The sequence below is a fragment of the Phascolarctos cinereus genome, unplaced genomic scaffold (genome assembly GCF_003287225.1).
Source record: "Phascolarctos cinereus isolate Bilbo 61053 unplaced genomic scaffold, phaCin_HiC Scaffold_9;HRSCAF=440, whole genome shotgun sequence".
NCBI classification, from domain to species: domain Eukaryota; kingdom Metazoa; phylum Chordata; class Mammalia; order Diprotodontia; family Phascolarctidae; genus Phascolarctos; species Phascolarctos cinereus.
The window spans coordinates 252,619,047-252,640,559 of record NW_027556402.1 but is presented as its reverse complement, the minus strand read 5'-3'; the positions used below and the strand labels follow the sequence as shown (position 1 = coordinate 252,640,559).

Genomic DNA, 21,513 nt, shown 5'->3' with positions numbered 1-21,513 from the left:
TTCCTTTGTAAAATAGAATAGTAATTTTTGCACTACCCAGCCTGGGAGGAAGAAAGTACTCTGCAAACAGTCAAGCATTATTACTTAAGTGTGAGCCAGTATTATAACTGTAACTAAGGCTGGTCTATCTGGGCTTTGACCCAGGTGGGAAATTCAGAGACACTATCTGGGCATGTGCTTCCTTTCCTGCCTAGTTCCATCCCCTGCATCAGCCTCCTTTAGCAGTGCAGTCCTCTCTCCTTCAGGTGCTTAGAAACTTTAGGGTGTACCAGAGCCTGCTTCATCCCTCAGTGCCCTCCACTCTTTTGGTTAGCCCCCAGGAGTGTCCAGTTTTTTTTACATCATGGGGACCTTGTAGTTTGCTGGAGTGGATTTCTTCTCTGTCCTGGTTACATAAGAGGGGCTCCTCCTTCTTTGCTACCTCCACAATCTGGGGGCTTAACCTAGGCCAAAGACTGCCCTGCGGCTGTTGTTAGTATTCTCATGTTATCGATGTTTTCATTTCAGAAGCCCCTGGACCGTGTGGTGAGTATGGTTGTGACTTGGCCTGTAACCATGGCGGCTGTCAGGAGGTAGCCCGTGTCTGCCCGGTGGGGTTCTCCATGATAGAGACAGCCATTGGCGTCAAATGTACAGGTGAGAACGTTGGCTGGATGCCTTCCCAGGAGCCATGTGTATATAGCTACCTGTCCTGGGAAGAGAGAGTGTTGGGTCTCCCGCCAGAGGACCATCTCTGCTATTCACTATCTGTGTGACTGAGAGCAAGAAGCTCTTGGTAATTTGTGAGCGAGGGTTGGAGGAGATACATCCTAGGGTCTGGTTCAGCTCTCTGCCCTAGCGCCTATGCTTTCCTATCTCCAGTGGCCCAGAAGAGACTGATAGGAGGAGATGAAGAAGGGACAGGCCTGTGGATCTGGTCACCTCCTAGAGGCTTTCTGAGATTTCCTCTTTCCTTTCCTCTCATACGATCAGAGACTTACAACTCTAGCCCTGGAAGAGACCTTAGAGACTGTCTGGTCTAAACTCTTCATTTTACAAATGAGGAAACTGAGGCCCAGAGAGAGGAAATATCTTTGTACCTGAGGATCACAGCTGGGAGGAACATTGAGAGGCTAGCTAGTCTAAGCTCTTCCTTTTACAAATAGGGAGAGTGAGGCCCAGAGAAGTAGAGGGACTTGTTCCACTCCCATTACTTGTGGAGTGATTGAGTGAGCTCAAGGGCAGGCCTAGGCATGGAGAAAGACTCATTCCACGCTGTCCATTCCACTTGCCAATCTTCCCCATCTTTTCCCCTCTTGAATTTTCGCTCCGGTTCTAACCTATCAGATTGTAAGCCTTCACATGCTTTAGGGTGCATGGTTCATTCCCCCACTTCTTACCCAACCCCAGTGGAGCAGAGTGAGGAAGGGTTTATACTCAAAGGAAGGGCTGAATTTAACAAGATGAAATTGAATGGAGATAAATGTCAAATCACACTGAGGTTTAAATAATCAATAGCACAAACACATGACTGGGCATCAGTTCACGTGGAAGAGATGCCAAGACCCAAGTGAATCAGTAATGTCACTGTCCCCCAACACTAATGTAGTGTTCAGCTATATTCACAGATGCCACAAACATTCCATGTGTTTAGAATGAGGGAGGCATTAGTCCCATGGTCTTCTGCCCTGGTTAGGCCCCATCTGGAGTATGGGGTTCACCACACTGTAAGATAGAATGGGTCCAGAGGAGGGTGGCTACCATGTTGGTGAGGGAACTCAATCCTGCAGTGTGAGAGGAACAGCTGATTTGGGGGGATTTTTGACTTGGAGAATGGAAGAATTGGTGGGAGGGAGGGGAGACACAATAGCTGTTTTAAATCATTTAAAGGGTCATCCTGTGGAAGAAGGATTAACCTTGTTCTGCTTGGCTCTGGAGGGCAGAAGAAGGAATAATGGGCAGAAATGACAGGGGCACCGATTTCCATTCAACATCAGAACGAATCCTTCTATGGCACTTCCATGGTGGGAGATCACTGGACTTGAAGTCAGAGGGGCCAGGCCTAGGTCACTCCTCTGCCCCTCACTCCTGTTATAATTTGGGGAAACTCGCTGGACTTCTCAGGGCCTCAGTTTCCTTCCCTGTAAAAGGAAGGGGTCAAATGAGGTGACCTCCTCACAGCTTGGAGCAGAGTTAGTCCTTCCTTAAAATTCTCTGTCTGTGGATCATTTCTCTCGCATCTTGACTGGGTACATGATTCCTGTGGTTTTATGAGAGTCAGTGTGTGACTTTCCATCTGAGTATGTCCCTGACCCTGCATGAGCTTATTTTATTGATGGGTGGGTGTTTTCCTTTGCCTGCCGTGTGGCTGGCCGTGTGGGCGTAGGAATGTCTAGGGGTTGGTTTCCGTGATGTAGTGGAAAGAGCGTCGGGCTGGCAGCTAGAGGAATTGTGGTCAGATCCCAGCTGTACCACTTAGTACCTGGGTGACCTGGCACAGTGACTTCACCTCATTTTACAGATTAGGAGGTAGGGCTTTCATTAAAATGGCAGATTTCTGGAGTTGGAAGAGACCACGGAGCCCATCTAGTCCAACCAATGAAATATCGTCTATGACATCCTCAACAAGTGGTCCTTCAGCCTTTGTCTGGAGACCTCCAAGCCAAGAGAACCACGGCCTCCCCGGAAGACCATTCTCCCCTCATCTTGTGCTTCTTTTGAGACCAAGTCTTTCACTTTTCCTCCTCGAGCCTCATTTTCCTCATCTGGAAAATGAGGGAATTCAACAAGATGGCCCCTGGGGGCCCTTTCAGCTCTGGATACTTTGTTCCCTGTTCCAATTCCCCAGTTTGGTTCAGTCTAGTACTGTATGGAGCTTGCTGAGACATCTTGGAATTCTCGGTTCTGTAACATATGAATGTGTTAGTGATCCCTCCTGGTCTTGTATCACGAATGACTGAATCATGAATCAAGGAGCATTTATTAAGCACTTACTGTGTGCCTGTACTAAGTCCTGGTGCTATAGATGCCAAAGGGTTGTCCCTGCCCTCCAGCAGCTTACATTCTAAGGGCATTGCCATCTGCAAATTTGATGAGCATTTCATTTATAACTTTATCCAAATCATTGATGAAAATGGTGACCAGGTTTAGATCCCTGGGACACTCCACCAGTGACCTTCTTCTATACCTTGGATTTACTCATTCAACCAGTCCAGAACCCACCTGACTTTATCTGTCTCTAGGACCCTGCCAGGTGTAGATTCTTTGAGTCCGTCTTGGGGATCGATGTCTTTATTCTTACTTGTCAGAAAATTTCCCAAAGGCCACAAGTTCTCTGTTTTGTGTTTCCTTCCCAGACATTGATGAATGCTTAAGCTCCTCCTGTGAGGGCCTCTGTGTGAACACAGAAGGAGGGTTTGTGTGTGAGTGTGGGCCAGGTATGCAGCTTTCTGCTGACCGACACAGCTGCCAGGGTAAGTCCCCCAAGAAGAGGCTGGGGAACTTGGGTGGATTCTATGGAAACTGTCCCTGAGGTCTAGCCAGGAGACAGAATAAGGGCTGAGGAGACAGCAAGAGGGAGGACAGCGTCCACCCAAGAGCGAAGGCAGGAGAAGGCCGAGGGGAGCTCGAGGGGAGGCATGACCTTCGGGGAGGGAAATGTGGCGATTGGAGGGGAAAGGAGCCCACTGCTTTCCCAGAGGCTCTGCAAGTGATAGCAGTTGGGGAGGAAGTCATGGAATCTCAGCTTTGGAATGAAACTCAGAAATCATCCTGTTTCACCCTGGGATACTTGAATCCATCAAGAGAGGAATGAACATTTATTAAGCATCTACCTACTATAGGCGGGCATGGTGCTTATTGATAGAAAGGGGCAAAAGACAGTCCCTGCCCTCAAGGCGCTTACAATCTAATGGGGGAGATGAGAGACAAACAGAGCAAGCTGGATACTAGATTAATAGGAAGTAATTATCAGAGGGAAGGTACTGGAATAAGAGGGGTTAGGGAAGGCTTCCTGTAGAAGGTGGGATTTTAGTTGGGATTTAAAGGAAGCTGGGGAGGTCAGTAGGCAGAGACAAGGAGGGAGAATATTTTAGGCAGGGGAAGCAGTCAGAGATAAGGCCTGGAGCCAAGAAATGGACACAGTCAGAGGAGGCCAGTGCCGCTGGACCGAAGTATGTCTCAGGGAGTAAGCTGTAAGAAGACTGGAAAGGGAGGAGGGGGCAGGTGATGAAGGGATTTGAATGCCAAAAAAAACCCATCTTGTATTTGCTCCTGGAGGCAACTGGAGTGTCTGTGTGCGTGTGTGTGTGTGTGTGTGTGTGTGTGTGTGTGTGTGTGTGTGTGTGTGTGACAATATCAGACCTGTGTCTAAGGAAAATCACTTTAGTGGCTGAATGGAGTGAAGCAGGCAGACCCACCTGCAGGCTATTGTAATAGTCCAGGTGTGATGTCATGAGGGTCTACACCAGGGGATGGCAGTATCAGAGGAGAGGAGGGGGTGTATTCAAGACTTGTTGTAAAGGTGGGATCAACAGGCCTTGGTAACAGAGGAGATATTTGGGCAGGAAGTGAGAGAGAAGGAGGAATCCGGGATGACACCTAGGTTGTGAGCCAGAGGGACTGGGAAGATGGTGTTATACTCTACAGAAATAGGAAATGTAGGACAGGGGAAAGTTTAAGGGGAAGGACAATGAGTTCTATTTTGGACATGTTGAATTGAGGATGTCACAAAATGTCTGAAAGGTGTTTGGAGATGCAAGGTTGGAGGTCAGCAGAGAGACTGGGGCAGGATGGGTAGGTTTGAGAATTGGCAGCATAGAGATGGTTATTAAATCCATGAGAGCCGATGAGATCCCCAAGTGAAGCAGTACAGAGGGAGAAGAGAAGAGGGTCCAGACAGAACTATTAGGGACCCCTGTGGTTAGAGGGCGGGATCTGGAGGAAGATACAGCAAAGAGACAGAGGAGGAGCCGTCAGAGAGGGAGGAGGAGAAGCAGGAGAGAGACAGAGACAGAGAGTCAGAGAGAGAGAGACAGAGACAGAGGAGGAGCCCTCAGAGAGGGAGGAGGAGAAGCAGGACGGAGAAGGGTGTCTGAAAGCCTCAAGAGAAGAGAAGATCAAGAGAATGACCAACAGTGTCCAAGGCTGCAGGGAGGTCAAGGAGAATGAAGATTGAGAAAGGCCATTGGACCTGGCAGTCAGGAGATCCTTATAACTGCAGAGAGCAGTTTCGGTGGAATGATGAGGTCGGAAGCAGGATTGTAAGGGATGAATTCCCTCAATGACCTTCCTAAGAAATGGTCCAGTAGCTTCTCCTGAGGCTCAGCACTGGAAGGACTCAGCACTTCCAAGGGCACCTCTTCCCTCTGGGACAGCCCCAGTTGGTCAGAAGTGTTCCCTTGCATTGAGACCATCTGTCCCTCTGTTCTAGCCACGGGTGGTTCTGCTCTTCGGGGCCCTGCAGGTCAATTAGTCAGCAAGCATTCACGAAGCATTTAACATGTGCCAAGTGTTGAGGATACGAAGCAAAAGCAAAGACAGCCCTGCCCTCAAGGAGCTCATAGTCTAAATGGGAAACAAGCACATACCTCAGTAATATACGCTCCCTACAAAGGAGGTGAAAGGCCCCCTTAGAGGGGGAGGCTTGGCCCCTGGGTGGCATCGAATTGAGTCTTAAAGGAAGCCAGGAGGGGCAGCTAGCTAACACAGTAGATAGAGCTCCAGCCTTGGAGTCAGGAGGACCTGAGTTCAAATCTAGCTGTAGACACTTGACACTTACTAGCTGTGTGACCCTGGGCAAGTCACTTAACCCTGACTGCCTCACCAGAAAGAAAAAAAAAAAGAAGCCAGGATTCTGAGTCAGAGGTGAGGAGGGAGAGCAATGCAGGCATGGGGCCCAGCCAGGGCAAAGACACAGAGGTGGGAGATGGAGTAGTGTGTGTAGGAGTGGAGGGGAGGTCAGTTTGGCCAGACTGGGTAGTACAGAAAGGGAAGTGATTGTAGTAAGGCTAGAAAGGGGGTTGGGCTAAGCTGAGGAGAGTTGTAAAGACCAGGCAGAGGAGTGTATCTTTGATCCTGGAAGTGGGAGGCAGCCACTGGCCTTTGCTGAGAAGAGCAGCGTGGTCAGTCCTTTGTGGCGGACAGACAGGAGCGGGGCCTGAACCAGTGCTGGCTTTGGGGGTAAGAACATAAATAGAACGGAAGCTCCTTGTGGGCAGGCATTGCATTTCACTCTTGTCTTTGCCTCCCTAAGGTTAGACTATGTGGGCAGAAGGGTAAGCAGGGATTTTTTAACCTAGGACAAAAATAGCAAGTGGGCAGGCAGCGTGAGCTGGCGGAGGGGCTGTGTAGCCCTGTTCCTTCTCCTTGGACCTCTGTAAGACCTGGTCGCTCTTGTCCGCTCCATGCACTGGCTGGCAGAGGATGAAAAGGCATGGACTCCCTCAGAGGAAGGGGGCCCCCTTCCAAGATCAGCGCCTCGGACAGAGCCTCAGCTGCCTGCCTTGGTTATGGCTCTTCACGTAGGCAGCCAGTGTTTGGAGTGGACATGCTTTTGATCGCCTCACGCCTTTCCCTTTCAGACACCGATGAGTGCATGGGGGTTCCTTGTCAGCAGAGCTGCCAGAATAGCATCGGTAGCTACAGGTGCTCCTGCCGACCAGGCTTCTACCTCCATGGTAACCGGCACTCCTGCGTTGGTGAGGCTTGGCCCGGGGAAGGGGGCTCACCACCGCTCTCCTCATGGTCTCCAGTCAATGGGTGAATGGGGGCTGAGACCCAGGGACAGGGAAGAATGAGCCTTTACTATGTGCTGTGCTCTGTGCTAACTATCTCTGGCCACACCAAGAAAGGCAAAAACGCCCTCCCTGCTCTGAAGGCGCTTGTGGTCCAATGGAGGAGTCACCGTGCAAATGACTGAGCCAGAGAAGATGGGGTGGGCCGGGTTGAGTTGAGGCAAGAACAGACGAATCCCGAGAAGCAGGACGCCATTGTATGTTCAATTAGTTATTTACTTAAAAAGAAAAAGCAAGGTCTATGACAGAAGACCTTCATATTTTCATGTGCAATCCTCTTTGGTTTTACATTTATATAACAGCTCATTTTATTTGGAGTTTGTTAACTTCAGAAACCTTTAAAAAGTGAAACAAATAAACTTGGAGGATTGGCCCGAATGACCCATAAGGCCCAAAGTCTATGAGTCCACAGCCTTTGATAACTTTCATTCCTTCCTTTGCCTCGGCTCGCTCCCACCCTGGTCCTCGGCTCCAGTATTCCCGAGCGTGCTGGCCCTCCTTGCTGACCGCCATCACACATCTAATTCCTCTGGGTCACAGGAGTCGTGAGCCCTGTGTTTGTTCAATGTGTGAGCAGCATAGAGAAACTCAGGGAGAGACCCCAGTGATCAGCCTTGAGCTTGGCTCCGTTCTGGGGACGTGAGTCTAGACCATGTCCAAGCTCCTCTGTGGCTGGATGAGAGAGCTGGAGGCCGAGTCCCTGGTCCTTGAAAAGGTCCCGGCCACGTGGCATATAGTCACGCTCAGAGTGGATCCATGTTTTCAGTAACTCAGAGATTTAAAAATTCCCTTCTGGGATTGTCAGAGGAAAGCAGCAGAGTAGCACGCTCCCCAGAAGGCTAGATTGGGGATCGGGAAGACCTGAGTTCAAATCCATCCTCAGACACTGGGCCAGTCACTTAACTGCTGTCTGCCTTTATCTGTAAAATGAAGGTAGTAATAGCATCTGCCTCACAGGTCATGAGAAAAAGCTCTTCACTACTTACACGACCTTGGGAAATCCCTTGACCAACACCCCCCCCACCTGCTCCCCACCCTGAGCCTCAGTTTCCTCTTTTGTAAAATGATGGGATTGTACTTAATGACCTCTGAGGGTCTGTCCAGCTCTGAATCTTTGACCCCAGGTGAAATCACAGAAGTGCATGGGGCTGGTCAAATTTGTGTAGGAGGTGGGTTTGTTTTTTAACATGCCTATTGTATACTAGATGTTTAATATCTAGCATTTATATAACACATACTATGTGCCAAGCACTGCTAAGCTCTTTACCATGATTATCTCATTTTATCCTCACAACAACTCTGGGAGGTAGGTATTATTATTGTCCCCATTTTACAGATGAGGAAACTGAGGCAAATAGAGGTTAAGGTTCAGTGACTTGCCTAGGGTCACATAGCTAGTAAGTGTCTGAGGCTGGATTTGAACTCAGATCTTGCCGACTCCAGGCCTGGCGCTCTATCCGTTGCACCACCTGCTTAACCTTTAGGGACACAGCGTCTAATACCTTGGTGTGGCTTGACCAGCAGTGGTGAGGGCCCAGCTCACCACTGGCCATCTGGGGCAGGGGGCTAGGAACAGGGGCCCCCATGTCTCTAGCCTATGATGGGCAGGAAGGAGGTCCCTCAGTGGTCAGGAGCAGTGGGGGCCTGCTGGAAAGTCCTGTGCTGGGCAAGGAGCCTCCGTGGACACGTAGGGGGTCTTCTGCAGATGTGAACGAGTGTCGCCGACCCCCAGAGAGGCGTGTCTGTCATCACTCCTGCCAGAATACCATGGGGAGTTTCCGCTGTGCCTGCCGGGCAGGCTTCCGCCTCAGTGCAGACAGGACGTCCTGCGAAGGTAAGCATCCCCTTCTTTCTCTGAAGGCCTTTGAGGTAGAAGGGAGCTCAGCTTTGCTCTGCTTGGCCCCAGAAAGCAGAAATAGGCACTAGAGGTGGAACTGGACCTCAGACAGAGGCTTGAAGGCACCAAGGACTTTGTAAGGACAATGAAACCTCCATGAAGGCTAGAAGTCTTTCATTTTTGTTTCTGCGTTCTTGGGGCCTAGCACAGTGCCTGGTACACAGTAGGTGTTTAATAAATGCTTGTGGATTGAATTAAATAAAATTTATTGTTTATTAAGTAGCACAGTGCCTGGTACACAGTAGGTGTTTAATAAATGCTTGTGGATTGAATTAAATAAAATTTATTATTTATTAGCTAGCACAGTGCCTGGTACACAGTAGGTGCTTAATAAATTATAAATTAATTATATTATATACTTATATATTTATATCTAAATTAATTATAAATTAATAAACATTAAATTTTATTTAACTCAATCCACAAGCATTTATTAAGTACCTACTGTGTACCAGGCACTATGCTAAGTGCTGGATGACCAGTTATCAGATATTTTGTAGAAGTAGGGGTTCTTCACCTCTGGTCTATGAATGTTTCTTTTTTTCTTTTTTCTTTTTATTTTGTTTCTTTTTTAATTTTTATTTTATTATTATTATTTTTTAGCTAGGCAATGGGGTTCAGTGACTTGCCCAGGGTCACATAGCTAATAAGTGTTATATGTCGGAGGACGGATTTGAACTCAGGTCCTCCTGAATCCAGGGCTGGAGCTCTTTCCACTGCACCATCCAGCTATCCCCATGAATGTTTCTTAAAAAATATTTTGATAACTATATTTCAGTATAATAGTTTCCTTTGTAATCCTATGCATTTAAAAAACATTCTGAGAAGGAGTCCAGCAGCTTCCCCAGATCACCAGAGGAGTGTGGGACACACAAGAAGAGTAATGAATCCTCGGTCTTGAGGGATTATTGTTCATTCACTGGTTGGACTCACTGACCTCCAAGGCCCCTCTTGACTCTGGGGTTTGGTGGTTTAGAAAGTTCCAGGAGTTAGGGAACTTTGTCTTCTCTAATCCCTTGTTCATTCGCCCTCTCCATCTTTTCCTCCATTTCTTTCCTTGTTTTCTCTCTCTTTTTTGGCAATCGGAATTAAGTGACTTGCCCAGGGCCACACAGCTAGTTAAATGTCTGAGGTGGAATTTGAACTCAGATTCCTCTGTATTCCAGGGCTGGTGCTCTCTCCACTGTGCCACCTAACTGCCCCTTTCCTTCTTATTTCTAAACTATTTCTATTAAGCCTTCTCTTTCCCCCCGTTTCCTCATTCTTTCATTCCTCCTTTTCTTTTAAAACTATTTTCTTTTTTTTATTATAAACTTAGAGATTTCAACATGCAATAAAGAACAAAGGAGAGGATTATCTATAAAACCATGACCTTCTGTACGCAAGGTTTTTAAAAACCTGTATCTTTCTGAACTTTTTGTTTTTGCATTTAAAAAAAATTTGCAAAATGTTTTCTTACTGGTCTTTCCTTTTAGAGCTTAGCACAGAGCTCAAAGGATAGTAAGCTCTTAATAAATGCATACTGGCCCAACTTCTTAAAAATTGCATTTCTCTTCCGCCGGCTAACTAAGCCTCTGCTCCCACTCACTTTCTCCGTGCCTTTTTTCTTTGTCCGACTCTTGAGCTCCCCCTTACTTCTACCCTCCCTGCTCCCTCCTTCTCTCCCTTCCCGGGCTTGCTCTGTCCTAGAGTGCAGCGAGGCATTACCCCAATGCCCTGTAGGGCCAATGCCCTTTTACTGCTCTTAGCTGGGAGGAGGCAGCTGCAATGGTTGGTGGGAAGCCCAGGAAAGCGGCTGGCCTTCCTCCCCTCTCCTCCTCCTCCTCCTCCTGTTCTGCTTCTCAGTTTGCCAGCCCTAGGAGCTGGGGTCGGGGGAGTGTTTCCTGAGGAGATCGAGGGGACTTGGGCCCATCTGGAAGAGACAGTTGGAGACAAAGAACTGGAAGAGTTGGGAAGCAGTTTTGTTTCTTAGGATCCATCCCTGTATTGAACTCTATTGAGAAAATCGATTAGAAGGGTGAGCAGGTTAGCAAAGGGCCTGATCTAGACCATGCCATCTGAGGACTGGCTGGAAAAAATGAGGACGCTTTTCAATCAGTCAGTAAATATTTGTTAAGTGCCTGCTTTGTGACATAATCATAGATTTAGAGGGGGAAAGGGACCTTAGAGGAAACTGAGTTAGCCTCCTCCCTCCCATTTTACAAATGAGAAAACTGAGGCATGGATAAGCTAAGCAATTTGCCTAGGGTCACAGGACTACTAATTGTCAGAGGCAGGATTTGAATTCAGGTCTTCCTGATCCCATATCCATCACTCTATCTTCTGCACCACCTGGCAGACTCTTGCAGAGGCTGAAACAATCCCAGGTCTTAAAGAACTTCCATTTTAATGGCGGGAGATGACACTCAAATACATAAGAGAAGAGTTGAGGCAGACAGAGTAGCGATCTGCCCATGTGGAGGGCAGCCACGTGGAAGAGGGATGGTGCTTGTTTGGATTGGTCCCGAGGGCTCCCACCACGGGAACGGTTGCAGGAGGTGGCACTTTGGAATCTTCTGTCCTGTGCTGGGTGCCCACAGGACTAGGAAAGGGATTGATGAGATGGAAAGCATCCAGAAGGGGGCGCCCTGGATGGAGACAATGGACTTGGAGGGTGTGCCATATTGCGTTCCAAGCAGGAGATCTTAACTTCTGTTTTCTGTGTTATGGCCCTTGTTGTGGTGAAAGCCTACGGATCTCTTCTCAGAATGATATTTTTAAGTACAGAAAATAAAATAAAGGAAATAAATTAATAAAGGAAATACATAAGAATAGTTATCAGAACATTAAAAAGAAAAGATAAGTTGATGGACCCTGGCCTAGGACGTAGGGAGGATTTTCCTGGAGAGAATTCTCAGAGGGGACATAGAACCATCTCATGTGGAAGGGGGATGAGTATGGTTCCTGTAGAGTGCACGAGTAAGAGTCGGGGGAGATGAGATGGGGGGGGGAATGCTAGGCCCAGAAAAACTTCCTTGCATTTAGAGCTCTGCCTTGGTGTCATGGGTGGCCTTGAGAGGGGGTGGGTCCCCCTTCTTGGAGGTCTAAGGAGCACTAATTGAAATTCTGTGATTCTGTGAAGCGATCTCAGCCCTCCAGGAGCCTTGCTGCTCAGTGCTCTCTGTTTCAGCATTTCCAAAGGCTGTGCTCGCCCCATCGGGCATCCTCCAGTCCCTCCAGCACCCCCCAAAGATGCTGCTGCTCTTCCCGGAGTCTGGCCTGCCCGCCCTGCCTCCCGGCCACGGCCCTCCTTCTTGGGCACCTGGCCCCCCACCAGTAATCAACACGACTCCTCTCCTGATGCTGACCTCAGCACTGCCAGCCTCCTCCACCTCTGCCCAGTCCCCGACGTCCTCAGCTCCAGTGGTCACCCCATCTCCCAGTTCCTCCTCCCAGGGAAGAACGGTGAAGCCATCGATCCTGGCGGGACTGCTGCCCCCTTCGCTCTTGCACGGCGAGGCAGTGAGGACCCCTTCCCCTCCCAGGGGCCCCTCGACCTCTCAGCCTTTGACTGTGCCGTCCCCTTGCGGGCACCAAGGAACCGCTCGTGAGCACGGAAGCCACTGGACTGAGCCTGGCTGCTTGCACTGTGGGTGCCAGGTGGGTGTGAGCAGCCGGGGCCCTGTCTCATCCAGCCTTTCTGTGCCAATGGCTTGGCAGTAACTGGTGTTCCTTGTTGTAGGACGGCCAGGTGACCTGCGAGAAAGTGAGGTGTAAAGCCACCTGTTCCCACCCGCTGCCCTCCCGAGATGGTGGGTGCTGTCCCGATTGTTCAGGTGAGGAGTCGCCCACCTCTGGTGGGGCCAAGCTGGATGTGGAGTCAGCAAACAGTACCTAGAGTTAAGGCCTATCTCAAACTTTAACTAGCTGTGTGACCTTGGGCAGGTCCTTTAACCTGCTTTAACCTCAGTCTGCTCATCTTTAAAATGGTCATAATGATAGCACCCTCCTCACCAGGCTGTTGTGAGCATCAAGTGAGAAAACCCATGCAAATGCTTTGTAAATCTCACGGACGACGTCAACACCAATTATTGTCAGTCACCTTTTCCAGCTTCTGAGTCAGAGAATCCCGGGACTTGAGCCCTGGGACCTCACAGGCTGTCCTGTCCAGCTGCTCACCCCCATTGTATGACAGAGGGTCCACTTAAAGAGCAGGTCAGAGAGCTAAGCCGCAGGGTGAAGGAGTGCACGGTGAGCTGGGCCCCTTGTCACGAAGACCGGGGTTCAGATCCAGCCTCAGTGTGACCCTGGCCCAGTCACTGACCCTCTGTTGGCCTGTTTCCTCATCTGTAAAACCAGGGAGCCAGATTAATGGCCTCCAAGGTCCTTCCTGTTCTAAATCTCTGACCCTGTGATTCGGGCCCAGGTCTCCTGACTCCAAATTCCACGGTCCTTCTTTGCATTGCACCCCACGGCCTCTCATTTGACAAACACAACTCATTCCTGTAGGAATGGCAGGCATTATTCCGTCCACTTTACAGTTGGGGAAGGTGAGGTTCACAGAGGTGGTGAGTTCCTGAGATCCCCCAGTCTTCCTGACGCCGAGGCTAGCTATCTCTGTGCTGCCGCCGAGAAGGCTGAGCAGTGCCCTGAGGATATGTGGGAGGAGGTGTGTGGGGCGCTGTGACTAGGATGCTTGCCTCGGATTCACCCCCAAAGAGAAAAGGGTGTGTGTATGTGTCCTGAGGCCCCAGTGCTGCTTCCTCTCCTCTGCCTCGCTCATGGTCCTCATTAGCCTGACGTGGAAGTGCTTCCCCACGCTCCCGGCCTCTGAAGGAGTCCCCTTCTGGTGCCAGCATGGCTAACCCTTGGGGGATGCGGCTTCATGAGTTCTATATTTGGTTGCTGGATGATTCTTTCCAAGTTTTCTGGGTCTACTTTTCCTTTGATCCACGTTGCTGGAGGGGGTCCCCTCTTCGCTGGGGCCGTGAGGGTAGGAAAGATCTGTCAGGTTTATGGGGGCTTTCCCCCTTCCCTGCCCCCTCCTTGGGGCAGACTAGCTCTGGGTGGTTCCATTTCCTCCTTGTCTGTCCAGGTTGTTTTTATGATGGTTTACCCAGAGCCGAAGGGGACGTGTTCTCCCCTCCCAATGAGAACTGCACCGTCTGCGTCTGTCTCGTAAGTGTGTCGCCTTCCCCAGTGAGCCCCCAAGGGCTGTTTCCTTAGCTCTCTGGGGAATCCGAGGAGGCCCAGAACACTAAAGGGGGAAGGGCTCAGCATAGGGTGGGCTTTCCACCTCGCTGTGGCTGAGGCTCTAAGTCTGGAGACCTGCTCGGGGTGGGGATAGCCCACTAGGAGGAGATCTTCTCCAGGTCCTCAGAGGCAGGGATGCCCTCAGCAGTCAGAAAAGAGTTAAGCAGCAAACACAATCCATCTGGTTAGGAAGGGAGGGGGAGAAGACTCCTGAGGAAACCTCCAGCCAATGAGGCTGAGCTCTCTCCAGGCAAAATATTTACCAATGTAATAAGGGAGTCAGCGTGTAAACATTGGGAGTATGGTGGACCTATAACCCCAACTGGGCCCATTGGGAAGGTTTCCTGTTAAATATGTCGGCTCCATTGCTGAGCCCAGTTGGTATGCAGAACTGTATTGTCTCAGTAGGCCAGGGGCAGTTGGTACAATGAAATTTGCTAATAAATAGATTTGGGGGGAATCCAGTGGGCATGGCCGTCTCTGTGCCTCTCGATATTCTGAAGATTCCAGTTGGTCAAGAGGCATTTTGCATGGGCAGGAGGCTGAGCATGTCATGGAGAGCAGAAAAAAAACCAGGGGCTTGAAAACCCCAGGGCCTGCTCCTCATCCATCTCCCCCCCCCCACCTCCGACTTTTCTGGCCTCTCTCAGGCTGGGAATGTGTCATGCATCGCCCCCGAGTGTCCTCCTGGTCCTTGCCTGACCCCTCCACAATCTGACTGCTGCCCCTGCATTCCAGGTAAGTTTCTTTGACTTACTTGGTCTCCCTCTCTGTCCTCAGCCGATCTTAGGCCACAAATATTTTCCAATCTTAAGATAGGATTTTTGACATTGTAGACATTGGTGTGCATTTAAAATGGAACAGCTGCTAGGCTAGGGTAGGAGGGAGCAGCACCCAGACAGAAGGGACCATCCCCTCCCCCACTGATAGGTCTTTCAAAAAAAATTTTCTTTTGAAACTTGGTTTTCCTTTCCATGATGCAATAAGCAGCTGGTGTGACCTTAGCAGTCTAACAGGATACATTTACCATTTGGCAGATGCCCTAATCTCATGAGAAAGGCAGTCCCAAGGACTGGGAAGAGCTAATTTTCCATTGGAGTCTGGGCTCTTAGAGAGTCTGTGGCCTTGGACAAGTCAGTTCCTCTATTGAAAGGCCCCATTGTCCAGTGGAAGCCAGACTGACTTTGGAGTCAGAGCCCTTGAGCGCTAGCTGCTGGCTGGCAGTGGGCCCTTGTCCTCCCATGGTGCCCCATCTTTCCTCTTCCTGAGCTGCTGGCATGCAGAGGACCTGACACGTTTCTCCTTTGCAGTGAGATGCTATTTTCATGGCCGATTCTACCCAGAAGGGGCTGAGTTCAGCGGGGATGGGGACGAGTGTACCACCTGTGTCTGCCAGGTAGGGAGGCGGCCGGGTCTGGGTGCTCTGCTCCCTAACAGCACCCCTGGGGGAGGGTGGGTGACTAAAGCCATGTAAGGCATGAGAACAATGACATAGCTCCATCCCATCTTTCTCACTCTCCCCACAAACCCATGTCATTTGGTTGTGGGTGGTGGGGGTTTCCATCTACCTGGTCAAGCCAAAGGATGAGGAACAGAAGGTTGATGGCGATTTCAGAGCCAGGCTCCTAGTCCCCACCCTTAGAATGGGCTACAGGACGAAGTGTTGGAGCTATCTCCTGTGGCTGCCCCTCCATCCTGTGTCTCCCTTGCAGCATGGGGAAGTCCAGTGTTCCTTCACGCCTTGCCCAGAGCTGGACTGTCCAAGAGAGGAGTGGCAGTTGGGACCAGGCCAGTGCTGCTTCACCTGCCGAGAGCCCACACCAGTGTCAGGTAAGACCCTTCCTCCACTCCCCCACCAGCCCCCTGGGCTGAATCTGAGAATCTCAAGGTTGGCGGGGACCTTAGAGGCCATTTACATGAAAGCCCAGATTCAAACAGGTCTAGACAGGCCAAAACACTGGCCCAGATCTAAGAAGATGGAATTCAATAGGGATAAATGTAAAGTCTTATAGCTGGGTCCAAATGGTCAGTGTCACATGTATAAGACAGAGGAGGTGTGGCTAGACAGCAAGTCATCTGAAAAAGACCTGGGATTCTCAGTGGCTTGAGGCTTGAGGTCTTCAGGAAAAGACGAGATGACTGCTGGTAGAGTGGATTCTTGAACAGGTGATCTCTGAGGTCCCTTCAAACACCAAGATTTTATGATTCTGGGATTTAATTCAGTGCCCTGTCCTGACACATGGATCGTTGCTATAATCGCCTCAGCAAGTAGTCATCTGGCTTCTGCTGAAAGGCCTCCAGGGATGGGGAACTCACTACCTCCATGGAAGGCCCATTCCACTTTTGGATAGCTCTAATGAGCTAGCTGGCTCAGTAGATAGAGTACTGGACCAGGAGTCAGGAAGACCTAAGTTCAAATCTGGCCTCAGACATTTACTAGCTGTGTGACCCTGGGCAAGTCATTTAGCCCTGTTTGCCTCAGTTTCCTCATCTGTAAAATAAACTGGAGAAGGAAATGGCAAACCACTCTAGTATCTCTGTCAAAAAAACCTCAAATGGGGTCACAAAGAGTCAGACACGACCAAAACAACTGAACGACAGGTTGGACTAGATGACGTCTTCCTTCCAACTCTGAGCTTCCACCAGACACTTGCCAACCCTGGTCACTGCCCAGTCCCTTTGGCGCATGCGTCCTCCCCCACGTGCGTCCTTCCCTTCTGCTCTCCCCCACTCATCGCCTCACCCTCAGTGTCTTTTGCTTCCTTCCTTGTGGGCAGGCTGCTCTCTGGATGACAATGGAATTGAATTTCCCATTGGACAGATCTGGTCCCCTGGTGATCCCTGTGAGTTATGCATTTGCCAGGTGAATGACAACCTGTTCTACCTCACTCAGCTTTACCTGCTCCCCGGCTTGGTCCAGAGATGGAAAGCTCCTGCTCTGGCCTGTTGCCAGGCCTTCTCCAGAGTCCTGTCATTGTTACCTGCCTCAGGCTGCCATCTCATTAGCTCTGGTATAGCCATCCAGGCCCTCTGTTGAGCAATAGGTTGGGACCCAGGGCATTCTGTTAAATCAAATCTGGGGAAATGGAGGTTGGCCATATAACCAAATACTTCTGATGGAAAAAAAATCAAGCTGAGAGGCCACGTGGTGTAGTGGTAGAGAGCGGGCCTAGCCCTCAGGAAGACCTGGGTTCCAGTCCTGCCTTTGCTACCTTCTGGTTTTATGACCCTGGGCAAGTGACCTGACCTTCCTAGCCTCAGTTTCCTCATCTGTAAAGCGAAAGTCTTGGACTAGATGGTCTCCATGTTCCCTTTGAGTTGTGATCTCCTGAGAAGAGAGACACCCATCTCTGTGCATGCTTTCCAAGCCATTATTACTGAGCTGAGTCCACAAACCTCAGTGACAGTTTGCCCCAAGCATTGGTAAGCACTCTTCAGATCCTCTTCAGCTCTGGGTAAAGCTTGCATTCCTGTTGAAGCAATTTGTAAAAGAGGGGCTTCCTATACTCTGTTAGGTTGGGGTGAATGGGTCCTCCGATGTTGGTGATGAATCGGGGTTCAGTTTGGGAACAATCTGCCCACCCAGGAGGTTCTGGGATTTTGCTTTGTTTTGGGGCAGAATTTTGTTCTCCTTCTCTGGTATGGCTGGGCCAGCTTTGATCAGTGATCTCTGGCTCTCTCTTTTGTTTGGAATCGGAGCTGACTTCTTCTGGAGCAGTGCTAGCCCCATGGGCTGCTTTCCTCTTTCTGAATGGAGCTTAGTGGGTGGAGTGGCGAGAAAGCCAGGCCTGGCTCCAGACAGCACTTCAGGGGTTTCTGTGAAGTGCCTCCTTCTTTCAGGCAGATGGTTCTGTGAGCTGTGAGAGGACCGACTGTGTGGAAACCTGTCCTCACCCTATTCGGATCCCAGGACAGTGCTGCCCCGACTGCTCGGCAGGTGAGGGAGAAGGGATGCCCTCTGCTCCCAGAGTCCCCTCCAGAACTCAGCTCATCCTAATTGCATAGGGCTGGGAGTCATGGAGTCAGGATTACGATGGAGCTGGGAGGGACCTTGGAGGTCATCTGTCTAGGCAACCAGCCAATAAACATTTATTAATCACCTGTTGGGTACTAGGCGCTGCGCTAAGTGCTGGGCATCGAGTTGTAGATCTAAACCTGGAGGCCACTTAGTCCCCACTTTACCGATGAGGAAACTGAAGCCCCAGAGAGTGCAGTGACTTGCCTAAGGTCATACAGTTAGGTAGGAGGATTTGGATTCAGATCTTCCGTCTCCAGATTCAGTAGGACACTGCTGCCATGTCAGTTCTGCCTTTGGCAGGTACACAGCATCCAGGGCACTAGAGGAAGATTCCCACAGTATTGGATGGTGCCCCTGTAGAGGACGTAGAACAAGGAGGACACAGACGAGAATTTCATAGGATGGGTTGCTATCTGCATCAGTGGAGAGAGTGCCTACTTCACAGAGGTGATCACGGGAGGAGGCCCTTCTGCAGGAAGCCTCTAAGGTTGCCTTCCATCTAATCTGTATTGTATCGTGGATGGGCTGGGAGCTTTCTGAGGGCAGGGACAGTTTTGGCCTTTCTTTGTATCCCCAACCCTTGACTCAGTGCCTGGTACATTGTAGTCACTTAATGAATGCTTTTTCATTGATTACAGATCCATTAAAATAGTTTATCAAAGATCAGAGTTTTAAAGGAAGTCTGGGCAAGCCCGCCCCCTTCCTCTGTAAAATGAAGGGTCTGGCCTAAGTGATGACCAAGGCTCCATCCAGCTGCCACGCTACATGATGCTAGTGGTCCATTCAATTAAGCCTCTAACTATCGAGTGCTGACTGAGTGCCTGGATTGGTGCTGCTCAACTTAGAATTTAGATGGCACCTGGCGATGGACAGAGTGGCCTCCTGACCTCCTAACCCGGTTGGGGAATCAGGACTTGCACATAGTCAGTGAGCCATGGGAAATGACTAATTAAGTTAAATCCAGTTGCACAGTGCAGATAATAAGACGAGGAAGTGAACAGGAGTGAGAGGGTGTCTCTAGGGCTGCGGCTCTGGGGGTATCCACTTTAGAGAAAGAAGAGGGTTATTCTACTGGGTGTTTAGATTCTATTCCTAGAAACGCTAGCTTTCCTACCGGAAGCCTTCCCTGATTCTGCCTGCTCCTCCCCTAAATAATTATTCTTCCTCTGGAACTTCCTAGGTATTGCTTTGGTTATACTTTGTATCTAGTTGTGTCTGTGACATTTTCCTCCAGTAGAATGGAAGTTTCTTGTGGCCAGGGGGTGTTTCATTCATGTCTGTCTGTCTCCAGTGTCAAGCCCATAGTAGGCAACTGACAAATGTTTGTGAAATTGAGCTGAGGTTAATTGACTTGAGGAGCCAAGTGAAAAAAGAGAGAGAGAGAGAGAGAGAGAGAGAGAGAGAGAGAGAGAGAGAGAGAGAGAGAGAGAGAGAGAGAGAGAGATCCAGAATGGAATCTAGCCTTAAGCGCGGAATAGCTTTGGAGAGGGAAGCTGGGTGGATGTCATCATGGGAGGCCCACACAGGCCCCGATCTGCAGCAATGCACTTCTGGGAGTATCCTGGAAGGTCACGTTGACCTTCCTGCTGTTTTGTCTTCCTGGCCCCCACAGGTTGCACGTACACGGGAAGAATATTCTACAACAATGAAACCTTCCCTTCTGTGCTGGATCCTTGTCTCAGCTGCATCTGCCTGGTAGGACGGACCTGAGGGGGCTGCATCTCCATGTTTAGACCCTGAGCTGTAGGAAACTGCTGATGGGCTAACATTAGTGCTGACTGCACCAGATGCACATTCAGAACCTCCCCTCTCCCATGGGAAATGGCCATGGACCTGCCTTTAATTCATGGTCCAAGTCAGCTCTGTCTCTGCCACTGTGTGCACCAGCAGGCTCCAGCTAGTCCCTCCCTCCCCTCCTCTGTGAAAGGGCAAAGGGGCAGATTTCCCTTCAGAGGCATCCCTGCCACTAGGGGAATGCCTCTGGAATAGCTCTAGCGGGCCACTGGCCTCTTGAACTCAGACCCGAGGCCTAGCAGAGCTTTGGAGGCCTTCCAAAAGGTGCCAGGCCCTTTCTTACAGAGAGTAAGGCCCCCGTATTTGTGCCTTCTCCTCAGTAGGTGAAGGGCATAACCTTCCTTGGAGGGGGTTTCATACCTCCCCCTTCCCATTTTCACCTCTCACCCTACCTCCCATGGCCTGCGACTCTTAGCAGAATGAGAGCTCTATTTCTCTGTGATCACCACCATCTGCCCAGACTGTCCCGATAGTACCAAGGCCTTGGGTTCAAATCCCAGCTCTCCTTCTTTATTCCCTGGGTCATCTTGGGCATTTACTCTTGGCCTCAGATTCCCAGGCTGTAAAATGGGTGGAGAGAAGAGTTCTATTAAACTACATGATCCCCAGGGATCTCCCTACAACCTCCCTGGAAAAACCTTGTGTGTTTCTGTGTCCTGTAGCTGGGCTCCGTGGCCTGCTCTCCCGTGGACTGCCTCATTTCCTGTACCTACCCGTTCCACCCTGAGGGAGAATGCTGCCCTGTCTGCCAAGGTGAGTGAGCAGCCCCACCAGGCACCTCTGTGTTCATTCATTCATCCATTCATTCAGCAAGCATTCACTTATCACCTACTATGTGCAGAGACAAAAAGGAAACCGGCCCTGTCCCCAGGGAGCTTACATACTGTTGGAAGAAATAACATGTACACATTGAAGTAAACATATGTATGTAATATGTTGTCATTCATCTGTGTCTGACTCTTCATACCCCTGGCACCCTATTGTCCATGGGATTTGTTTGGCAAAGATACTGGAGTGATTTGCTATTTTCTTCTCCAGTGGATTAAGGCAAACTTGTCCAGGGTCACACAGCTAAGTGTCTGAGGTCGCATTTGAATTCAGATCTTCCTAGGCTGATTATCTCTTATGTCTTTGGGCCTCTTAAAATACATATAAACTGAAGACAGTAATTTCAGGGGGGCACTAGAAATTGGGGGAGCAATATCGAGGAAGGCCTCTTCTAGGAAGTGCATTTGAGATGAGCTTTGGAGAAAGTTTGATATTCTAAGAGGAAGAAGGAAGAATGCGTTTTAGACATGGGGCACAGCCTAGGCCAAGGCTTGGAGGTGGGAGATGGCCAGAGGGCAGCGTGCATGAGCAGGAATGATGTACGACATGCTGAAGAGGTAGGCTGGAGCCAGATGGTGATGCGCTGTGGCCCTGGGCTGAGCACCAGCTGCTCATACCGGTGCCGTTTCTTCTTTCCTTCTGCAGATTGTAACTATGAGGGCAGGAAGGTGGGCAACGGGCAAGTGTTCTTGCTGGAGAATGAGCCCTGTATTCGCTGTATCTGCCAGGTGAAGGGTGCCTGTCAAGGGGAGAGGGCCTGCTGGAGACATTCCTGGCCCGTTCCTCCTTTCTTAGACCTTTGTATGTCTCTCCACCCCCCAAAAGCCGGTGGCCCTTCGCCCTCCTTGTTCCTTTTTGGGGGGACCCAGAATGACAGGAAGTGATTGATTTAAAATGGATCGTGGATTTCAGAACGAGAAGGGAGCTCCAAGGCCGTCTAGACCCACTGCCTTATTTTCTAGATGAGGAAA

The 21,513-nt window shown here is 50.0% G+C and overlaps 1 protein-coding gene across 5 annotated transcripts in view; it reads left to right on the top strand.

The window, feature by feature from the left end:
• VWCE (von Willebrand factor C and EGF domains) overlaps positions 1-21,507 on the top strand; it is a 28,379-nt gene extending 6,872 nt beyond the window's left edge. Inside the window, exons 4-18 of one of the 5 annotated variants that reach the window (XM_020968403.2) lie at positions 508-636; positions 3,336-3,452; positions 6,561-6,656; positions 8,479-8,607; positions 11,840-12,309; positions 12,392-12,485; positions 13,745-13,827; positions 14,553-14,640; positions 15,213-15,298; positions 15,615-15,732; positions 16,680-16,765; positions 17,743-17,839; positions 19,533-19,615; positions 20,377-20,467; positions 21,188-21,507. In XM_020968403.2, coding sequence (XP_020824062.1) covers positions 508-636; positions 3,336-3,452; positions 6,561-6,656; positions 8,479-8,607; positions 11,840-12,309; positions 12,392-12,485; positions 13,745-13,827; positions 14,553-14,640; positions 15,213-15,298; positions 15,615-15,732; positions 16,680-16,765; positions 17,743-17,839; positions 19,533-19,615; positions 20,377-20,467; positions 21,188-21,426 — 2,006 coding nt within the window. In that variant the 3' untranslated portion in view covers positions 21,427-21,507. Of the gene's footprint in view, positions 1-507; positions 637-3,335; positions 3,453-6,560; positions 6,678-8,478; positions 8,608-11,839; positions 12,310-12,391; positions 12,486-13,744; positions 13,828-14,552; positions 14,641-15,212; positions 15,299-15,614; positions 15,733-16,679; positions 17,326-17,742; positions 17,840-18,220; positions 18,408-19,532; positions 19,621-20,376; positions 20,468-21,187 lie in introns of those variants that run through there. The other 4 variants (XM_020968402.2, XR_002320933.2, XM_020968405.2 and 1 more) reach the window with 4 other exon arrangements.
• Positions 21,508-21,513: the final 6 nt, after the last annotated feature.